General features: G+C 35.6%; 3 protein-coding genes across 4 annotated transcripts; all 3 read right to left on the minus strand.

The window, feature by feature from the left end:
• Positions 1-214: 214 nt before the first annotated feature.
• LOC125193497 (putative disease resistance RPP8-like protein 2) lies at positions 215-5588 on the minus strand. Of its 2 annotated transcripts, XM_089057197.1 has the most exons (4): positions 4396-5588; positions 1049-2837; positions 907-933; positions 215-577 (listed from the first exon to the last, which is right to left on the minus strand). In XM_089057197.1, exons 1-2 carry the CDS (start codon positions 5402-5404, stop codon positions 1060-1062), a joined length of 2787 nt encoding a protein of 928 aa, XP_088913323.1. In that variant the 5' UTR covers positions 5405-5588; the 3' UTR covers positions 215-577; positions 907-933; positions 1049-1059. The 2 variants fall into 2 exon arrangements, with proteins under 2 accessions (XP_088913323.1, XP_088913324.1); XM_089057198.1 differs by lacking the exon at positions 907-933.
• A 3602-nt stretch (positions 5589-9190) lies between these two features.
• On the minus strand, positions 9191-13409 carry LOC125193478 (putative disease resistance protein At1g50180). Its single transcript, XM_089056229.1, has 2 exons — positions 12390-13409; positions 9191-11099 (listed from the first exon to the last, which is right to left on the minus strand). The coding sequence occupies exons 1-2, from the start codon at positions 13375-13377 to the stop codon at positions 9322-9324; spliced, it is 2766 nt and encodes a 921-aa protein (XP_088912355.1). The 5' UTR covers positions 13378-13409; the 3' UTR covers positions 9191-9321.
• A 2460-nt stretch (positions 13410-15869) lies between these two features.
• Positions 15870-20717, minus strand: LOC148927033 (putative disease resistance protein At1g50180). The gene is made up of 2 exons (XM_089056155.1): positions 19661-20717; positions 15870-17806 (listed from the first exon to the last, which is right to left on the minus strand). The coding sequence occupies exons 1-2, from the start codon at positions 20664-20666 to the stop codon at positions 16044-16046; spliced, it is 2769 nt and encodes a 922-aa protein (XP_088912281.1). The 5' UTR covers positions 20667-20717; the 3' UTR covers positions 15870-16043.
• Positions 20718-22482: the final 1765 nt, after the last annotated feature.

Here is a 22482-nt window from a genome sequence, read left to right on the forward strand (position 1 = left end):
GGGCTGATTTGTCTGGTGTCTATAAGCAATTGTTTATATTGAGGAATGAGGATTCTAAATAGGCTTATGATTTTTTTTCCAAAAATACAAAGAAATAGACCAAGTAATGCACATATGAGCTACACTCCTAAAGGACTTATACGTTCCTGTTTATTTCAGACACCAATTTAACATTTATCTTTAAGAACAAAGAGTCAATAAACAATACTTCATCTGTCCAGAAAAACTATAGGAGCATATAACAATAAAATAGCATTTGTTGGTCAAAAATACAAATCCACCAAAGTGCGTACTGCTCAACTTATATAATGAAAATGGCAAGACTTTTTTATAATGGAAAAACAGACCTAAACCTATGTGGTTCGACTCTCATAATCTGATCCGGGAAAGAACCACAAAGAAAACCCGGATGAAAATAATTACCGACTCGATAACAAGACTTAAAATAGACTCAACTCTATAAAGAAATAACTAAACATAATCTTGGATCATATGATGTAGATGTCGGTTGCGGTGCGGATGTGTTGGAGCCGATGTAGGTGGCTCGGGTGTTGGTCGTGGAGGTGCACTGGAGAGCCTAATTATTAATATGAGAGTAATAATTATAATTAGAAATCAAAGCTCGGTTGGACTGGAAAGTAATCACCTTATAAAGAAATTAGAAATATCACAAGGTCATTATCACTAAGTATATACTCCCTCCGTCCCAGATAATTTGAGACATTTTGACTCGGCACGGGTTTTAAGAAATCTAATAGAAAGTGAATTGAAAAAGTTGTTGGAATGTGGTTCCTACTTTTAAAGTATTAGTTTTATAATAAAATGTGAGTAGGAATGAGTTAGTGGAATATGAGGTCCACTACAAAAAATAGTAAAAGTGAAATGAGACAAATTATGTGGGACTACCTGAAATGGAATACTGGGTTGAATTATCTGTGACAGAGGGAGTATATAGCAGTTAGTTATATAGAAAACACAATAGAGAAACAACTTCCCTAGCCAATATATATATTATATAATTAATAATGTATGGTCACAAATTTATTACCTCCAAAAACATCAGGCACTTGCTCCTTTTATTCTTTTCTCGACAAATGGCCCATAATCTTCTTCATTTACTCTCTCTATAAATTCTCTTGGCATATTCATGATGTCCATCCGTCGAAGAGAGGAGGAGAATCTCAGACCATCTGGAACCTTCTCCAAATTGCGGCACTCATCGATTAACAAGGAAGTAAGTTTTGGCATTGCTCCTTTTTCCACTTCCCATTTCTTTAAATCTTGCAACTCGCTTAATCCAAGGTGCTCGAGTTGTGGAAATGAATTTGAACGGAAAGTTATTGTTTCTGCCATCTTGACAAAGTTCTGTAAAGTCAGCTCTTGCAACATGGGATACTTGCCAAACTCCTCCACGTCTACCTTACCCTTGCAGTTAAATAGTCCCAAAATTACTAAATTCTGACACATCCCTTTTTTGTAGCGTGGAAAATCGCCACTCATATTGCATTCACGCATCCTCAAAAAAACCAACGATGGAGACATCAACCCCTCATTTAAAACCTCCATATCTTTCTCTGAACTTAGATCACATGACTTAACCTGAAGACGAGTCTCACGTAATTGGCTATTTTTGTTGCTCAACACAATTGACATGCTATCCGCATCCCAAACACTAACACGTAGACTCTGTAGACTAATCAATTTGGGGATATCTGCAATGCAAGTTGTCTTACTGTTGATCCATTCTAATGTCTCCAACTCGTGCAGCCCATCTAGTCTTAGTTTCTCCCCTCCAATCACTATTATGTCACACCATGGTGAGAAAAACAGATGCTTTAGTCTTTTCATCTTATAAATCACATTTGGCAATCTAATAACATTCTGGACATTCAAATCTAAGGTCTGCAAGTATGGCAGGCTGCATATAGACTTTGGTAGCTCTCTCACACCAGACTTCCTCAAACTCAAGTATCTCAAATGAATAAGTTCACCCACCTTGATTGGTAAATTTCCCCCTTCAAACTCACAACCTTCTACCACAAATATCCTCAAGTATTGCGACATCTTAAAGTCAATCGTACTCTCTTTGAAGCCAATATTGGTTGGTAAATTTAAACCATTTTGGAAAAGCATAAACGATCTAATTAGACCTTTAACTTCCTCTAACCCATCTATACCTGACACATTACGCTCGAAGTCACAACTGATGGCTAATCTGGTTACGGAACCGCCAATGGAGGGAGGTATTACTAACCTTGTTTGAGTTGGTGAAAGAATGTCGGTCAGATATTTAGAAGCATCAATGCGCTTCAGAAACTTTTCTTCTTCGGCTTCAGCTTTAGAATAGCAGAGATCATGCATCAAATCATGAAGCCCACACTTATCGAACTTGTTAAGTGGAGAGCATAACCAAAATTTATGGAGTTGAACCATAGACCTCATAACAAGTTCTGTTAGATATCTCTGGGCCACATCTCTTAGAGTCTCGTTAGGTCCTTTATCTTGGTATGAAATGAAGCCTTCCGCCATCCACAATAGATACAATTTCTCTAAATCAATTTTGTGATCCTCGGAAAAACATGCTAAATAGAGGAAGCATGGCTTCAAGTAATAAGGCAAGGCATCATAGCTTAACTCTAGCACCTGTTTTACTCTTTTGTATTCTTCAACACCTTCTCCATGCCTTAAATATGATTCCAAGTTCGCATTTACCTTTTTCCATTCTGGTAAATTATATTCTTTTGAGCGCAAAATCCCTCCAATAACACAAATTGATAGTGGTAACCCGTCACACTTTGATACAATTTCTCTTCCAACATCTTCTAAAGATTTTAAATCTGTGTCAACGGTCACAATACACACAAAAAAAATAAGATGCAGATATTCAATTTATTCTTAGAAGAAACAAATGAAAATAAATAGTGCTCTAGATCAATTTCTAGACGTGGAGTAGTAGTACAACCCATCAAATTAAATTGAATGGAGTGCTCTAGATTATTTTTTATCTCTCTTCCTAACTTAATGATTCTTATCACATTGGTCTATCTTGATTATAGAATTTTTTTTTTCCCTCCTATTAAATAGGGGCGTGTATTTTGATATCATATTGAATTTATGCATTATAAAAAATAATTCCAAAAAAATTATAATGTAATCATAAATTCCAAAAGTCCAAAATGCTTGTACTTAATCCAATCCAACCTGTAACGACACATTCGAAATATCTTGTAAAATGAAAATTTAAAAAATCCGAAAAAGTTAGTTACATTTCATTTAAAAATGCTCTATATTTCTAATAGAATAACACAAAGAAAACATAAATCAACCAAAAATAGGGTTATGATCAAATAATAACTAATTTAATGCATAACTTTCATATTAAAATTAAGAGTAAAGGTTAAAATTGGTCCTGAACATATGGTCATTTTACCTTTTTGGTCCTAAACATTATCTTTTGGATTTTTTGGTCCTGAACATATGAGAATTTGATCATTTTGGTCCTCAGTTAACTTTTCCGTTAAAAACTAACGGTCAACGGATTTAAATCCGATTTTGACCAAATTTAAGTTTTAATTATGTTTTTTAAATCCTTAATTAAAAACCCTAACTATTATTAAAAATATTCTTTTAAATCTTTTAAAAATCTTTTTAAATCCTTAATTATAAATCTTTTTAAAAGAGTATTTTTAATAATAGTTAGGGTTTTTAATTAAGGATTTAAAAAACAGAATTAAAACTTAAATTTGGTCAAAATCGGATTTAAAACCGTTGACCGTTAGTTTTTAACGGAAAAGTTAACAGAGGACCAAAATGATCAAATTCTCATATGTTCAGGACCAAAAAATCCAAAAGATAATGTTTAGGACCAAAAAGATAAAATGACAATATGTTCAGGACCAATTTTGACCTTTACTCTAAAATTAACAACATAAAGACATAACTTCATCAACACATCACGTAATTTAAATATCATCACAAAGACATAAGTATATCAACACAAGACAATTAATAAAGTTATAGCATATCTTTGTATTGATAATTTTAATACTCCCTCCGTCCCAAGTTACTTGAGTTTTATTCCATTTTAGGTTGTCACAGGTTACTTGAGTCATTTCTCTTTTTAGTTAAAAATAAAACATTTAATCACACTTACTTTATTCTTTCTTTTACTTAACTCTCTCTCCTCTCTCTTACTTTATTCTCTCTTCTATTTTATTTAACTCACTAAACACAACTTTCTTAAATCTTGTGCCGAAAAGAAATGCCTTAAGTAACTTGCGACGGAGGGAGTATAAAAAACCAAAAGAGTTATACGTTCAGTAATGCTATATTTAGATGACACGCTCTAATTACACAATTATAACATTGAAGAGAGAAGAGAGTTAAACTTCTAACCTGGAGATAAATCTGTTACTTTGTGAAGTAAAGTCCATCCTTCATCTTCGGTCAGAAATCTTAGCATGTGAGATTCGGATTCTAGATTAGCAATATTCTGGGAGCGAGTGGTGAGAATGATATTACAATTCACCGGAAAAGCTTTCCTTATGATATCCCAATCATCATTTTTCCAAATATCATCAATCACCACCAAACATTTCCTCCCCTTGGAAAAACTATGAATTCTTGTCACCAACTCGGCCTCTTGCATGCCATCAATCTGACTCTGTTGGACGCTGCTATCAAGTTGTCTCAAAATCTCGCCAAAAACAGCCTTAGGTTGAAACTGTTGGGTGATGCAAACCCATGCCCGGGCATAAGATTGGAGGTCTGTGTGGTTGTAGACCTTTCTGGCGAGAGTAGTTTTTCCGAGACCACCCATCCCATATATCTTCACCACTCGCTGCTGCCTCTTTTCATCCTTCACCTTTGAGACCAAAAGCTCGATGTCACTCTCCATGCCCACGAAATGAGGCTCAACCTCATGACCATACGTCTGCCTCAACATCCGCTGCCGCTCATCATCTCCCTGCCTCGAGAGAGATGAGCTTTCTTGTCCCAACTCCGACTCTAACTTGGTAGTGAGCTCGGCCAGGGCTGATATTATGTGGCGAGCCTCTTTCCCAACCTCGCGGACACTGATGCACTCACACATGATGCAAATGTACCTTTTGAATTTATCCTTGAGGCTCCTCCGCCCTTCTTCCCTTTTGGATTCAACTTCAACCGCATACGTTTCAAGGAGATTCTCAGCTTTGAAAGCCAAATCTTGGAGTTGAGATATGTAAAGCTTTAGAGTTGGAGAATCACGTCTCTCTCTGTCAGCTCTCATCAACAAGGCATGGATGCTTCTCAGATCTGCTTTGACTTTCTCAACATCACCGCTCACACTAAGCAGAAACTTAGTTTCTTCAACCAGCAAATCACGAAGGGTTTCCAGAGACACGTTTGCAACAGATTCTGCCATCCTACTTTTTCTCTCTTTTCTCTCTTCTTGCTTTTGATCAGTAAATTAGCAATGCGAAGATCCACCACACACTTACAATGTGATAATGAAATTGGATTTCTGTATTCCACGTTGTAGGTCCATTGATTCTAGAACGCATACTTAATATCTTGTTATCATTTATTTGTGATAGCTATAACGACGTTTGTGGGAACGCTTACTACCTTATCTTGTTTCTAGGGGCAGCACAAAAATACACTCTAGCATTTGCTTCCACAATTTCATTGAGAGCTTCCTTTAGAATTTTCCACATTTCAAGACGTAGTGTCCCAGTTTTAACTTTTAACATTGTGTGTTGGGTGCACCACTCGGTTAGACTTGTCAATTCTATTTCTAGTATAAATTATATTCCCTCCGTCTCATAATAAGAGTCTTGTTTTGTCATTTTGGTTCGTAAACCCATAATAACAGTTACTCCCTCTGTCCCCCATAATTTTACCTAGTATTCCATTTTGGGCCGTCCCACATAATTTTACTCACTTCACTTTTACCATTTTTGGTAATGGGTCCCATATTCCACTAACTCATTCCTACTCACATTTTATTATAAAACTAATACTTTTAAAGTAGGACCCACATCTCACCAATTTTTTCAACTCACTTTCCATTAAATTTCTTAAAACCCGTGCCGGGTCAAAGTGAGTAAAATTTTAAGGGACGGAGGGAGTATATTTTACTTTCACTATAGATGATAAGTAGGTCTCATATTCCACCAACTTATTCCACTCAATTTTATTATAAAACTAATACTCCCTCCATCCCTTAAATTTTGTCACACTTTGACTGGGCAAGAGTTTTAAGAAATGTAATGGAAAGTGAATTGAAAAAGTTAGTGGAAAGTAGAATTCTACTTTTATATAGTATTAATTTTATTATAAAACTAATACTCCCTTCATCCCTTAAATTTTGTCACACTTTGACTGGGCAAGAGTTTTAAAGAAATGTAATGGAAAGTGAATTGAAAAAGTTAGTGGAAAGTAGAATCCTACTTTTATATAGTATTAATTTTATACTCCATCTGTCCCATTTAAGATGACCCCTTTCATTTTGCACACGTGTTTTGAAATTATCATTAAAAATAGTTAAAGTTATGGAAAAGTAAAGTAAGAGAAATAATAACGTAGAAGAGAGTCTCTTCCATATTATTCTCTCTCTTAATTTACTTTCCTTCTACTTTAACTATTTATTATGATTTTTACAAAATAGTGCGAAAAATCAAAGGGGTCATCTTACCTGAGACGGAATAAATTGTGAGTTGGAATGAGTTAGTGAAATATGAGGTCCAATACTAAAAATGTTAAAAAGTGAAATGTGACAAATTTTGTGGGACGGACGGAAATGGAAAAATATGACAAAATTTAAGTGACGGAAGGAGTACTTCATAACTGAGACTAATATTCCACTAACTTATTCAACTAATTTTTCTTTATATTTTTTAAAACTCGTGCTATAACTAAATCGGACTCCTATTACGGGACAGAGGGAGTAAGTAATAACTATCATATTTTTTTTTCATAAGAATTTATTATTCAAAAGGAAAGGTAAATGAGAAGATATCATATAATTTCAAGGAGTTTTTTACCTTTCACTAAAAGAAGGTAAAAGAAAGAGAAATACCAAGTTAACAAATCCTCAACAGCAAACTTTTAGCATATATAATATTGAATCATCTAAAATTGGCTGTCACTAATTAAATAAATTCAACCAAGAAACATTGAATACAATGAAAATTGAAAACCTAATTTTTGGATAAAAAGACAACTACCATCAAACTCACCTCATTCCTTCACTTCTAGTGATTCACTCATGCTCTACAAGTGGTCTTTTCAATATCAAGCAAAGAAATTGAAGGTAATAAAAGTTTAGGAAAATGAGAGGCGAAAGAAATTTGTGTTTGAAGATTGGGATTAAAGAAGAGTAGAAGACTATGGCTTCTCGGTCATTGTTTGAAGGACTGAGGCACAAATTTTAGTACTCCCCGTGTCCACCAATATAAGACCAAGTTTGATCAAATATGAATTTTAAGATATGTAATAGAAAGTGAGTTGAACGGGTTAGAGGAAGGTCAATCTTACTTTTATATAGTGTTAGAGTAGAGTCCATTTTTGGTCTTACACATATGGTTATTTTATGAATTTGGTCCATAATATTTAAAGTTTTGATTTTTGAATCCTGAATAAACTAAAATGGTCCATTTTGAAAGACATTATCACAAAATTAACGGTCAATGCAAAACTAATTTTTGACATAATTAGAATACTAATCTATAATTAATTAAAAACTAAAGTCCATTTTTGTCATAAAGATATGAGCATTTTATGATAATATGTGCCTTAATATGAAACAAGTTGACAAGAGTATAAACTATCGGCAAACTAAAAACACAAATACTCCGAAACCTATTTTTTAAAATTTATACTCGAATGCATTTTATTTATATTATTGATTTTGTTCAATGTCTATACATATCTTTGAGATTAAAAATACATTAGTCCGAAACTCAAACGACTAGAGTTAGGCTTGACAATTTTTATCCAGATATATTGCAGCTTTATTAACCCTTATCAGATTACCTTGCAAATCTATTAGTGCTAACCTGATTGAAATCTCTACTTGTGCATAGGCATGCCCAACAATTGCCGAACCCTCGCCTTCACCCACCGCGGCGCCATGCTCACCACCCCCCTCGCCCTCAATTTCTCCAGAGGCATCGCTCTGCTCCAGGTCCTGGAGCAGAGCGATGAAACTCCGCCAATCTGTAGCTGCCGCGGCTGCAGACTGGTGGACTATCCACCACAGAAGGACAACGCCCTTCTGGCGGTGGCCAGGCACCAGAGCCTGGGGCTGGCGATGATGGTGGGGAACGCGAGGGGGGAGAGGGGCATCGGAGCGAGGGCGCCGTGGCTGTTGGACGACGGGGCGGGGTGGATCGAGCACGGGTGGTTCGGGGTGGGGATCGGGGATCCTGAGGCGGGGAGGTGTGGGGAGTTGAGGGAGGTGTCGGTGTCGAAGATTATGGGGAGTCCGTGGTTTAATATGGAGGGAGAGGTCGTCGGGGTTGCGTCCTGGGAGGTGAAGGACGAGGTGGATCGATTCTCGGTGGGGTTTGCGGCGCCGGCGTCGAGTGTTAGAGCGGTGGCGGAGTATGTGAAGGCGAAAGGGAGGGGAGAACTGCTTGTGATGGATAGTTGGGTCGATGGTCATGTCTATTATGGACAAGATCATTGATACGATTTATTGTGTTTCTTACATAATTTAGTTGCTATTTAGCACGACATTTTTAAAAAGAATTAGCACAAGTTCTGAACATGGAGGAATAAGTGAGAGTTTAAAGATTGAAAAAGAGATAAGTTGTTATTGCTCAACTGAAATAATGAAAATAACAAGACTCTTTCATAATGGGAGAACAGAAGTAATCCTAAGTGGTCGACTCTCCTAATCTGATTCGGGAAAGAACAAAGAAAACCTGGATGGAAATAAACAACTGACTCGATAAAAAGACTTTAAATAGGCTCGACTATATAAGGAAATAACTAAACATACTCTCGGAACTTAGGATGTGGATATATGTCGGTTGTGGAGTGGAGGGGTTGGAGCCGATGTAGGTGGCTCAGGTGTTGGTCGTGGAGAGTCGGGAGGTGCACAAGTCTGATCCGTATCAATACGAGAGTACATAAACAAATTCAAGAAACTCTTATTATTATTTGAGGCAATAAATCAAAGAGAAACTTTGTTGGACCAGAAAGTTCTCATCTGAAAAAGAAATAACACAAGTAAGGTCAAGTTCATATATACTATATCAGTTAGTTATATAGAAAATACAAAAGAGAAACAACCTTAAAAATTGATTACCTCCTACCTTTTGCTTCAACCCTCTTTCATGGTTCGTATATATCCTCCATACAAACGTTTTTCTTGACATATGGCCCATAATCTTCTTCATTTACTCTCTCCATGAATTCTCTCGGCATATTCGTGATATCCATCTTTCGTAGAGTGGAGATGGATTTCAAACCATCTGGAACCTTCTCCAAATTGGGGCACCCAGAGATACCCAAGAAAGTAAGTTTTTGCATTGCTCTATCTTCAACTTCCCATTTCTTTAAACCGTGCAACCCGCATAATCCAAGGTGCTTGAGTTGTGGAAATGAATTTGAAAGGAAAGTTGTTGTTTTTGTTATTTTGATTTTCTCTAAACTTAGCACTTGCAACATGGGATACTTGCCAAACTCCTCCATGTCTACCTTGACCTTGCAATGCAAAAGTACCAAACTTACTAAATTTTGACACATCCCTTGTTTGTAGTATGGAAAACTGCCACTCATATTGCATCTCTCCATCTCCAAAGTAACCAACGATGGAGACATCAACCCATCGTTTAAAAACACCTTATCTTTCTCCGAACTTAGATCACATGACTCGACCCAAAGATGAGTCTCACGTAATTGGCTATTTTTGTTGCTCAACATAAATGACATGCTATCCTCATCACAAACTCTAACATGTAGACTTTGTAGACTGATCAATTTGGGGATATCCGCAATGCAACAAGTCTCACTTGTGATGTACTTTAATGTCTCCAACTGCAGTAGCCCATCTAGTCTTAGTTTGTCCCCTCCAATCACTTCTATATTGGGATAGAGAAACAAATTCTTTAGCCTTTTCATCTTCCAAATCATATTTGGCAATCTAATAACAATCTTCCATGATACTTGCAAATCTAAGGTCTGCAAGTATGGCAAGCTGCATACAGACTTTGGTAGCTCACTTACATTAGAACCCCTCAAACTCAAGTATCTTAAATGAATTAGTTCACCCAGCTTGCTTGGTAACGTTCCCCCTTCAAACACACTACAGTCCGCTACAAATATCCTCAAGTATTGCGACATCTTAAAGTCAATTGTATTCTCTTTGCAACCAATGTATGGTGTACCAAAAGACTTTTGGAGAAGCATAAAAGATCGAAGCCCTTCAACTTCCTCTAAACCATCTATACTTGATACATTCTTGAAGTCACAACTTATAGCTAATCTGCTTATAGAATTGCCAACGGATGGAGGTACTACTAAACTTGTTTCAGTTGGTGAAAGAATGTCGGTTAGATATTTAGAAGCATCAATGCGCTTTAGAAACTTTTCATCTTCAGCTTTAGCAGAGCATAGATCATGCAGTAAATCATGAAGCCCACACGAATCAAACTTGTCATGTGGAGAGTAGATCTCAGCTTCATGGAGTTGAACCATACACCTCATAGCAAGTTCAGTTAGATATCTTTGAGCCACATCTCTTAGAGTCTCGTTAGGTCCTTTATCTTGGTTTGAAATGAAGCCTTCCGCCATCCACATTAAATACAATCTCTCTGTTTCAATCTTGTGATCCTCGGGAAAACATGCTAAATAAAGGAAGCATGGTTTCAAATAATAAGGCAAGGCGTCATAGCTCAAGTCCAACACCTGATTTACTCTTGTATATTTTTCAACACCTTCTCCAAACCTCAAATTCAATTCCATGTTCAGATTTACCTTTCTCCATTCTGGTAAAGTGTGTACTTTTTTACGTAAAATCCCTCCGATAACACAAATTGATAATGGTAATCCTTCACACTTCGATATAATTACTCTTCCAATATCCTCAAATGATTTTAAATCTGGATCAACTGCCACAATATATAAAATAATATAATGCATGTGTTTCGCTTATTCTTAGAAGGAAAAAAATAACAATAAGAATAAAAGTTAATAGTGGTCTAGAGTAATTTCTAGACGTTGGCAGCCTTACAAGTTAGAATAAAAATATAAGTTGTGCTTAAGATTTTTATTTATCTCCTCATTTTGTTATAACCCTCGTTGATTGATTCATATGAGTATATTTTTGTAACCCTCCATTACTTTATTAATTCATATAAATATATAGAGTTAAGGCCACATTTGGTCCCTAACATATGGCTGTTTTATCAATTTGGTCCTTAACATTATCTTTTTGATTATTTGGTCCCTCACAAATAAACTTCGACCCGAATCGGTCCTCGCCGTTAAAAAATAGACGGTCAACATTATTAATCATGTTTTGACCAAAATTAACAATTTTAATTAGTATCTTCAATTATTTAAGAATAATAAAAATATAATTTTATAATATCTTTAATTAATATCATTACACAATTATATTTTTATGTGTTTTACACAATTATATTTTTATTATTCTGAAATAATTAAAGATATTAATTAAAATTGTTAATTTTGGTCAAAACATGATTATAACGTTGACCGTCTATTTTTAACGGTGAGGACCGATTCGGGTCGAAGTTTATTTGTGAGGGACCAAATAATCAAAAAGATAATGTTAAGGACCAAATTGATAAAACGGCCATATGTTATGGACCAAATGTGGCCTTAACTCAAATATATATCCATTTTATTTTATTTTGACAAGTATACCCTCCATTACTTTCTCCTCCATTTCTCTAACTTACTAAGTTCCAATGAAAATTCGCAAATAGGAAGGAATGAAAATGATTAGGTATCTTATGGGGTACTTGATATCTAAAGATCAATCTACTTTCATTAGCTAAATTGTCAGGAGCGGTATGGTATGTGTTCTAGATTTTTTAATAATAGTAATAGAAAATATATTGAATGTCAACTAATCTCAAAGTTCAACTTGACAGATCAACTTCAGACTTAACATCTTTTAATCCGATTTGCCACATCAATTTCAATTTTGACAAATTCTAAGTTCATAATTTATATGGCCAACTTTTAAATTCCTAGAAGAGCTACTTTTAATTAAAAAGGATAAGGATCTAAATTCTAACAGAATAACACAAAGAAAACATCGACCAACCTAGCTAACATATTCAGAAATGCTATAAGTATTTCGACGAAAAAGTTGCAACGAAAATTACACAATGTAAACAATGACGAAAGAAGAGAGTTAAACTTCTAACCTGGAGATAAATCTACTACTTTTTGAAGTAAAGCCCAACCTTCATCTTTTGTCAAAAATTTAAGCTCGTGAGGGTCAGATTGTTGATTAGCAATACTCTCATAACGAGTGGTGAGAATGACATTACAATTCACCGGAAAAGCTTGCCTTATAATCTCCCAATCATCATTATTCCAAATATCATCAATCACCACCAGACATTTCCTCTCCTTCAACAAATTATGAATTCCTCTCACCAGCTCTTCCATGCCACCAATATCTGCGTTTCTATCAAGTTGTTTCAAAATATCACCGAAAACCGCCTTAGGTTGAAACTGTTGGGTGATGCAAACCCATGCTCGGGCATAAGATTGGAGGTCTATGTGGTTGTATACCTTTCTAGCGAGAGTAGTTTTTCCGAGACCACCCATCCCATATATCTTCACTACTCGTTTCTTTCTCGTTTCATCCTTCACCTTGGAGACCAAAATCTGGATGTCTCTCTCCATGCCCACGAAATCATGCTCAACTTCATGAGCGTACGTCTGTCTCAACAGACGCTGCTGCTCGTCTTCCTGTTTCGAAAGCAATGAGCCTTGTTGATCCAACTCCGACTTTAACTCTTTAGTGAGTTTGTCGAGGGCAGGTATTATGTCGCAAGCCTCCTTCCCAACCCGTTGCACACTGTAACACTCGCACATAATGCAAATATACCTTTGAAATTTTTCCTTGAGGCTCTTCTGCCCTTGCCTTTTGGATTGAACTTCAACTGCATACTTTTCAAGCAGATTCTCAGCTTTGAAAGCCAAATCTTTGAGTTGAGATATGTAAAGCTTTAGAGTTGGAGAATCACGTCTTTCTCTGTCAGCTTTCATCAACAGGGCATGTATGCTTCTCAAATCTCCTTTTACTTTCTCAACATCACCGCCCACACTAAGCAGAAACTTAGTTTCTTCAACCAGCAAATCACGAAGAGTTTCCATAAACACATTTGCAAGATATTCTGCCATTCTGTTTTTTCTATTTCTTTTTTTTTTTTTTTTTTTTTTGCTGCAAATTTCGGGAAGTGGGCAAGCTTATTGATTTATAATGAGAGAATGATGTTGCACAATGTGATAGCAGTATATCGATGATTATTTTTATACATAGATCACGTCTTGATAGACATGGTTTCCATTATTTTACTAAGGTTAGGTATTCATATTGTTGACTTCGTAGGCGCCGGCAGACAGAGACAAGCTATTTAAACATAAACATTGTCATCTTTTTTAATACTCTATCCGTCCCTTGAAAATAGATCATATCCCTTAAAAATAAACTAATTCTATTTAAGAAAACTTCTTCATCTCTAATTGAGTCTCATTAAATCACTTTTTCTTTCTATCTCTCTCAAACTTTACCAATTATGCATTCAAACTCATACCGTATCAAATATAGTCTATTTTTTAATGACGGAGAAAGTATTATCTTCTCAAATCATGATTGTTGATATTTTCACCTCGTCATAATATTTTAAATGGTGTTCTCAAAGGCACAACAAATAAGACTGGTTCAGTCTCCAGAATAACAATACCAAGTTTCTAGCAACTGGTGTTATCCATATCATTTTAAATGCATCCATATTATTATTTCACAGGCATGATGTTGATGCAAACATGAATCAAATTCAAGTACTCTAGGATTGTGTATATGATTCTAGATGGACAACTACAAACATAAAAGCAATTCTTGTAGATAATTATATTTTGAAAGGGAATGATACCAGTACCAATTAAGAGGACTTCGAGCGTCTTGTCAACCTACATGTCATGTAATCACTAGGCATCCTTGTGAATCAAAGTTGTCAAACCGCTGGTCGGGTTACCCGAGCCCATCAAGCCGAAGAATGAATTCTAGCCAGTTTCTAACCACGCCTGCACTTAGTAAGGATTAAAACGAAGATAAACGTATACACTATACAGTGTGCTACTCGGCAACATAATTCATATACATGAGAGTATAATCTCAGTCCCAAGTACTGTTCTTAATCCACTCTAAATACTGAGATTGCCACCGGTTATGGGCAGGGAAATAATCTCAGGCATCCTTTGGAAGAACAAAGGAAACATAAATAAAGAATACTGATTATAAATTGGATATTGCCTCTGAAAATTATGCCTAAACTAGAGTGATTTCTATCAATCCAACATGTGCTACTATAGTTTAATAGGCATTGCTAAAATACACCTATTTTTCTTGAAGTGTAACACAAGGAGCAATCGTAGATTTTCTTACTAAGAGAGTTTTCATACACTATTTTCTCTCATATACATAAACCGAGTGATAATAACCGCCGATCACATCTCCGATACCAAATCACGGCCAGCCAGAGGTAGTTATGGCCCCGCCGCCGTCTGATCCGAGCCCCGAGTAAGTTTGCATCTCCCCTCCGATTACATTTCGTTCAATTTGATACGCATTCATCTGAATCCCGTAATTTATCCATGAAGCGACGTCGTCAGAAGGCAACAGAGAGGTCCTCAGTTCAAAATTCTAATTCCTCTGATCTACGCCCCTGTTCTTCCTCTGATAGAATATCATGAGGATATGTAATACAGGTTTGACATGGAGGAAGAAGATGAGGTCTTATTACTCAATTGAAATAATAGAAATAACAAGACTCAAATATAATGGAAAAACAAAACTAATCCTGCGTGGTTCGACGCCCATAATTTGATCCGGAAAGAACCACAAAGAAAACCCAAATGGAAATAAATAACTGACTCGATAACAATACTTTAAAACAGACATGACTCTATATAAGGAAATAACTGAACATGATCATGGAACTTAGGATGTGGATGTCGGTTGTGGTGCTGGCGTGTTGGAGCCGATGTAGGTGTCTTGGGTGTTGGTCGTGGAGAGTCAGGAGGTGCACTGGATTGTGATAAAAATGTGGTTTGGAGTGTGATCCGTATGAATATGAGAGTACATAAACAAATTTTGATTATGTAATACTTGGAGAGTGTGTTCGAATTTCAGTTAGGAGTCCAAGTCTTATAGGGTTCAGAACTGATATATATGACGCAGAAAGCAAGTGACTTGATGATGGATTGCCTAGATGCCTGCATTTCACCTTATTTTTTGGAATTCTTCATGATATTTTTGTCAAATTTGGTGCTTCAATAAACATTCAATTATACATTCCTGGTTATTTCAGATCCCAATTTAACATTTATCTAGAAAGATTACTTCATCTGTCCACAAAAACTATAGTGTGTAACATTAATAGCATTTGCTGGACACAGAAAACAAATCCACCAACATTCAATTGTGGGCATTTGAAAAAATAGAATTATAAGTTGTACTACAAGAAAACAAATTGATAAAATATCACAAAGATATATGATACATGCCAGAAAAAAAAATAAGTTCGTATTGCTCAACTTATTAATATGAGAGTAATAATTAATAATTAGAAATCAAAGCTATGTTGGACCGTAGAAATAGCACAAGGTCAAGATCATTATGTATATATAGCAGTTAGATATATACAAAACACAAAAGAGAATCAACTTCCTCGGCCAATATATAGTATATAATTAATAATCTATGGTCACAAATTTATTACCTCCAAAAACATCAGGCACTTCACAAAAATATTCTTCTCATAAATATTCTCCTCATAGAACGGACCCTAATAGCCTATTCTTTTCTCGACAAATGGCCCATAATCTTCTTCATTTACTCTCTCTATAAATTCTCTTGGCATACTCATGATATCCATCAGTCGAAGAGAGGAGGAGAATCTCAAACCATCTGGAACCTTCTCCAGGCTGGGGCACTCTATGATGTACAAGGAGGTAAGTTTTGGCATTGCTCCTTTTTCCACTTCCCATTTCTTTAAATCTTGCAACTCTGTGAATCCAAGCTCCTTGAGTTGTGGAAATGAATTTGAACGGAAAGTTATTGTTTCTTCCATCTTGACAAAGTCCTCTAAAATTAGCTCTTGCAACATGGGATACTTGCCAAACTCCTCCACATCTACCTTACCCTTGCAGTTATATAGTCTCAAAGTTACTAAATTCTGACACATCCCTTTTTTGTAGCGTGGAAAACCGCCACTCATATTGCATTCATCCATATCCAAATTAACCAACGATGGAGACATCAACCCCTCATTTAAAACCTCCATATCTTTTTCAGAACTTAGATCACATGACTTAACCTGAAGACGAGTCTCACGTAATTGGCTATTTTTGTTGCTCAACACAATTGCCATGCTATCCTCATCACAAACTGTAACATCTAGACTCTGTAGACTAATCAATTTGGGGATATCTGCAATGCAAGTTGTCTCACTGTTGATCCTTTCTAATGTCTCCAACTCTTGTAGACCATCTAGTCTTAGTTTCTCCCCTCCAATCACTTCTATGTCACCATTTGGGAGAAACAAATGCTTTAGCCTTTTCATCTTACAAATCACATTTGGCAATCTAATTCCATCCCGAACTTGCAAATCTAAGGTCTGCAAGTATGGCAGGTTGCATATAGACTTTGGTAGCTCTCTAACATTAGAATCCCTCAAACTCAAGTATCTCAAATGAATTAGTTCACCCACCTTGCTTGGTAATTTTCCCCCTTCAAACTCACAACTTTCTACCACAAATATCCTCAAGTATTGCGACATCTTAAAGTCAATCGTACTCTCTTTGAAGTCAATCATACCACAAGACTTTTGGAGAAGTATAAATGATCTAAGACCTTTAACTTCCTCTAACCCACTTATACCTGACACTTCACTCTCAAAGTCACAACTGATGGCTAATCTGCTTTTGTAATTGCCAACTGATGGAGGTATTACTAACCTTGTTTGAGTTGGTGAAAGAATGCCGGTAAAATATTTAGAAGCATCAATGCGCTTCAGAAACTTTTCTTCTTCAGCTCCAGCTTTAGAAGAGCAGAGATCATGCATCAAATCATGAAGCCCACACTTATCCAACTTGTTTAGTGGAGAGTAGTAACTACCTTTATGAAGTTGAACCATACACCTCATAGCAAGTTCAGTTAGATATCTTTGGGCCACATCTCTGAGAGTCTCGTTAGGTCCTTTATCTTGGTATGAAATGAAGCCTTCCGCCATCCACAACAAATACAATCTCCCAGTATCAATCTCTTCATCCTCGGGAAAACATGCTAGATAGAGGAAACATGGTTTTAAATAATAAGGTAAGGCATCATAGCTCAACTCCAACACCTGATTTACTGTGGTGTATTTTTCAACACCTTCTCCACACCTCAAATTCAATTCCATGTTTTCTTTTACCCTTCTCCATTCTGGTAAACTATGTCCTTTTTGATGCAAAATCCCTCCAATAACACAAATTGATAGTGGTAAACCGTCGCATTTTGATGCAATTACTCTTCCAATATCTTCAAATGATTTAAAATACGGATCAACTGCCACAATATACAAAATAATATGAGGCATCCAAACATATTCGAAAAGACTCTAAATTTCTGACAGAATAACCATCAAAACATATTCGAAACAGCTATATTTAGATGGGAAAAAATAAGATGCAGATATTCAATTTATTCTTAAAAGAAACAAATGAAAGTAAATAGTGCTCTAGATCAATTTCTAGTTGTGGCCAGCCTTACAACACGGAGTAGTACAATTCATCAAATTAAAATGAATGAGTGCTCTAGATTATTTTTATCTGTCATCCTAACTTAATGATTCATTCACATCGCATTGCCACCTTGGCATATCTTGATTATGGAATTTTTCTTCTTCTATTAAATATGGGCATGTATTTGGATATCATATTGAATTTATGCATAATCCGAACTAATTCAAAAAGATTTTAAATAGGGGCATGTATTTGGAATTTCGGATATCATATTAAATTTATGCATAATCCGAGATAATTCAAAATATATAATCTAATCATAAATCTAATTCCAAAAGTCCAAAATGCTTGTACTTAATCCAAACTGCGACGACACATTCGAAATATCTTGTAAAATGAAAATTCAAAAATCCGAAGAAGTTAGTTACAGTACATTTCATTTAAAAAGGCTCTATATCTAATAGAATACCGAAAAGAAAACATAAACCAGCTAAAATAGGGTTATTATTAAATAATAGCTACTCCCTCCGTCCCTCATAATTTTACCCAGTATTCCATTTTGGGCCGTCCCCCATAATTTTACCCACTTCATTTTTACCATTTTTAGCAGTGGACCCCATATTCCACTAACTCATTCCTACTCACATTTTATTATAAAACTAATACTTTAAAAGTAGGACCCACATCCCACCAACTTTTTCAACTCACTTTCCATTAAATTTCTTAAAACCCGTGCCGGGTCAAAGTGAGTAAAATTATGGGGGACGGAGGGAGTAATTTAATGCATAACTTTCAATTTGTTTATTAAAATTAAGGGATATTGGCATCTAATATCACAAAACTTTCAAAAAGTTAGGTTTTTCCTACGAACTTTAAAATTGACAAATAATATCATGAACTTTGCCCTTTGTTTGTTTTTTTCCACGAATGAAAAAATTCATGTTATTTTAATAGATTGAAGAACAATTTTGGAGGGTGCGTTTCAAGAAAAACTATCTTAAAATATTGAAAAACTTGAAGCTCTCAAAATTGTTGTTGATAAATTACGAAAAAGATCCGTTTATTTGAAGAATTTTTCATTCGTGGGAAAAAACAAACCCGAGATAAAGTTCATGATATTACTCCTTCCGTCCCCTATTAAGAGTCACACTTTTCCATTTCGATCTGTCCCCAATTAAGAGTCACACTTCATTTTTACCACAAATGGTAAGTAGGTCTCACATTCCACTAACTCAATTCACTCACATTTTATTATAAAACCAATATAAAAAAAATGGGTCCCACATTCCACTAACTTTTTCAACTAACTTTTCTTTACATTTTTTAAAACTCGTGCCTGGTCAAAGTGTGACTCTTAATGGGGGACGGAGGGAGTATTTGCCAATTTTAAAGTTCGTGGGAAAAACCCAACTTTTTGAAAGTTTCGTGATATTAGATGGCAATATCCCTAAAATTAATAACACAAAGACATAATTTTATCAACACAATATGTAAATTAAAATATCAACACAAAGACATAAGTATATCAATACGGGACAATTAATAAAGTTATATCTTTGTATCGATAATTTTAATATAAAAATCGAAAGAGTTATACATTCAGTAATGCTATATTTAGATAACACGCTCTAATTACACAATTATAACATCAAAAAAAGAAGAGAGTTAAACTTCTTACCTGGAGATAAATTTGCTATTTTTTGAAGTAAAGCCCAACCTTCATCTTCTGTAAGAAACTTCAACATGTGAGGTTCGGATTCTAGATTAGCAATATTCTGGGAGCGAGTGGTGAGAATGATATTACAATTCATCGGAAAAACTTTCTTTATGATATCCCAATCATCATATTTCCAAATATCATCAATCACCACCAAACATTTCCTCCCATTGGAAAAACTATGAATTCTTGTCACCAACTCGGCCTCTTGCATGCCATCAATCTGACTCTGTTGGACGCTGCTATCAAGTTGTCTCAAAATCTCACCAAAAACAGCCTTAGGTTGAAACTGTTGGGTGATGCAAACCCATGCTCGAGCATAAGATTGGAGGTCTGTGTGGTTGTACACCTTTCTGGCTAGAGTAGTTTTTCCGAGACCACCCATCCCATATATCTTCACTAATCGGGGCCGTTTCACATCCTTCACCTTGGAGACCAAAAGCTTGATGTCACTCTCCATGCCCACGAAATGAGGTTCAACCTCATGACCATACGTCTGCCTCAACATCCGCTGCCGCTCATCATCTCCCTGCCTCGATAGAGATGAGGTTTCTTGTCCCAACTCCGACTCTAACTTGTTAGTGAGCTCGGCCAGTGCTGATATTATGTGGCGAGCCTCATTCCCAGCCTCGTGGACACTGTAACACTCGCATATGATACAAATGTACCTTTTGAATTTATCCTTGAGGCTCCTCCGCCCTTCTTCCCTTTTGGACTCAACTTCAACCGCATACATTTCAAGCAGATTCTCAGCTTTTTCAGCAAGATCTTTGAGTTGGGAAATGTAAAGCTTTAGAGTTGGAAAATCGTGTCTCTCTCTGTCAGCTTTCATCAACAAGGCATGAATGCTTCTCAGATCTGCTTTGACTTTGTCAACATCACCGCTCACACTAACCAGAAACTTAGTTTCTTCAACCAGCAAATCACGAAGGATTTCTAGAGAAGCATTTGCAACAAATTCTGCCATTCTACACAAATGCTTCACAGCAATACAGAGATTTTCAAAGTGGAGAAAAGAAGAACACCCAATTAAAGCAGATGGAAACTTTTGATAAAGAAGGAAGCTCACTATACTTGCCTTGTGTAGTATAGAGATTCTACTTTTAGTCATTAGGAGTTTGCTTTATTCTTTTGCTTTAATAATGTTTGGAAGTGTGCTTTATTCTTTAGTAATGTTTAGGGATTTAATTTATTCTTCAAGAGCCTACACCAATTCACCAAGGATTTCCAGAGACGCATTTGCAACAAATTCTGCGATTCTACTTTCTTTTTCTCTCTCTCTCTCTTTCTTTATTTTTTTTGCCCTGCCTTTTATCAGTAATAGCAATGCAACACACTAATTATGTTTAGTTTCTTCGATTCTTGTTCGTATTGCCTTGGTCTTTTCGTAACACTACACAGGACTAAGGCCAATGTTTTAAAAATAGGACCGATACGTGAACAAGCGAAGCTATCAGTTCATGGTTCAACTGGTCGGACTGATTAGACCAGTGGTTCAACCATAATACCCACAAAAGATGTCAAACTTGTGGGACGACACAGGATTTTATGAAGTTTTATTTTGTGTGTTATGTGGAAAGAGATAATATAATACTATTTATATTATTGTGAGATAAAACTTTTTTTAAAAATGAAAATGTGACATCTTTAGTGGGACAATCTAAAAAGAAAAGTGAGACATCTTTTATGAGACGTAGGGAGGATTAAATACTATATACTCCCTCTGTCCCATTAAAAATGAAATGTTTTCCTTTTTTAGCTGTCCCATTAAAAATGAAACGTTTCCTAAAATGGAAACAACTCTATCTCTACTTTTTCATCTCTCTTACTTTACTCTCTCTTCATTCACTCACAAAATAACACTACATAAAATTCCGTGCCGATTTCCAAATGTTTCATTTTAAGTTGGACGGAGGGAGTATTTTATATATAAGTTAAATAGAAATGATTAATATAATTTAATACTTCATATAACACTATAATTTAGTAGTAAATTTTATTGGTGATAAATAATTTAAATACAGATGATAAATATAATTAAATATAGATGATAAATATAATGACAACACCTCTTAAAATAACATCATACCACCATTCCTGGCCAATCATTTGTACACGTGGACGAATAATAAGTTGCCATGTGGCAATAAAATAATGCTCAAGTGCAAAAATCATTTGTTCTCTTCGTGGCTATGTCATCATTGTCAGATTATGGATCGTCGTATCGATTAATATCCCCTAAACCTTGGATTCTCGAACCTGTTAGGATGGCAATGTAGTTAAACCTCTGGCTGTGTTTATTATAGTAACCCTTGCATAAAGAAGAGGAGTTGGATATGATCCAATCTTTGCTGATGCACGATTACAGATTAATAACTATTATAGGAACCACTGGTTTAGTTGAGCCTTGTGTTTTCCTCTAACTAATCTGGTTCCTTCGCCAAAAAATGAAGGTGAGAATCATGTTTGTTAAAAAGAACCTTATTTAACAAATATCCTTATTTGTATGACCGTATCAACTTATATGATGTTCATATTTAGGAAAATGGTAATTGTGTGTATTTTTTTGAACGGGTGACTTCAAAGTTTCTTTATATGCATATTTAGGACAAAGCATAGTAGTCAATTTGGCTAGTTGCCTAGCTAGTTGCGACTATAGTCCGCAGAAAAATTTGATTGTATAATACTACTTGGAGAGTTGTTCAAATTTCAGTTAGGAGTCAAGTCTTATAGGGTTGAGTTGTTCAAATTGCAGGAGTGATATGTTTCTACATTTAAACATA

The sequence above is a fragment of the Salvia hispanica genome, chromosome 4 (genome assembly GCF_029641045.1).
Source record: "Salvia hispanica isolate PSC_SH4W2 chromosome 4, Shi_PSC_v1, whole genome shotgun sequence".
Taxonomy (NCBI): domain Eukaryota; kingdom Viridiplantae; phylum Streptophyta; class Magnoliopsida; order Lamiales; family Lamiaceae; genus Salvia; species Salvia hispanica.

Coding starts and splice junctions, on each gene's coding strand:
- LOC125193497 (XM_089057198.1), bottom strand. CDS start 5,404: ATGGCAGAATCTGTTGCAAACGTGTCTCTGGAAACCCTTCGTGATTTG. Junction 2,838..4,395: donor AGTAACAGATTTATCTCCAG/GTTAGAAGTTTA, acceptor CCGTTGACACAG/ATTTAAAATCTTTAGAAGAT.
- LOC125193478 (XM_089056229.1), bottom strand. CDS start 13,377: ATGGCAGAATATCTTGCAAATGTGTTTATGGAAACTCTTCGTGATTTG. Junction 11,100..12,389: donor AGTAGTAGATTTATCTCCAG/GTTAGAAGTTTA, acceptor ATATTGTGGCAG/TTGATCCAGATTTAAAATCA.
- LOC148927033 (XM_089056155.1), bottom strand. CDS start 20,666: ATGGCAGAATTTGTTGCAAATGCTTCTCTAGAAATCCTTCGTGATTTG. Junction 17,807..19,660: donor AATAGCAAATTTATCTCCAG/GTAAGAAGTTTA, acceptor ATATTGTGGCAG/TTGATCCGTATTTTAAATCA.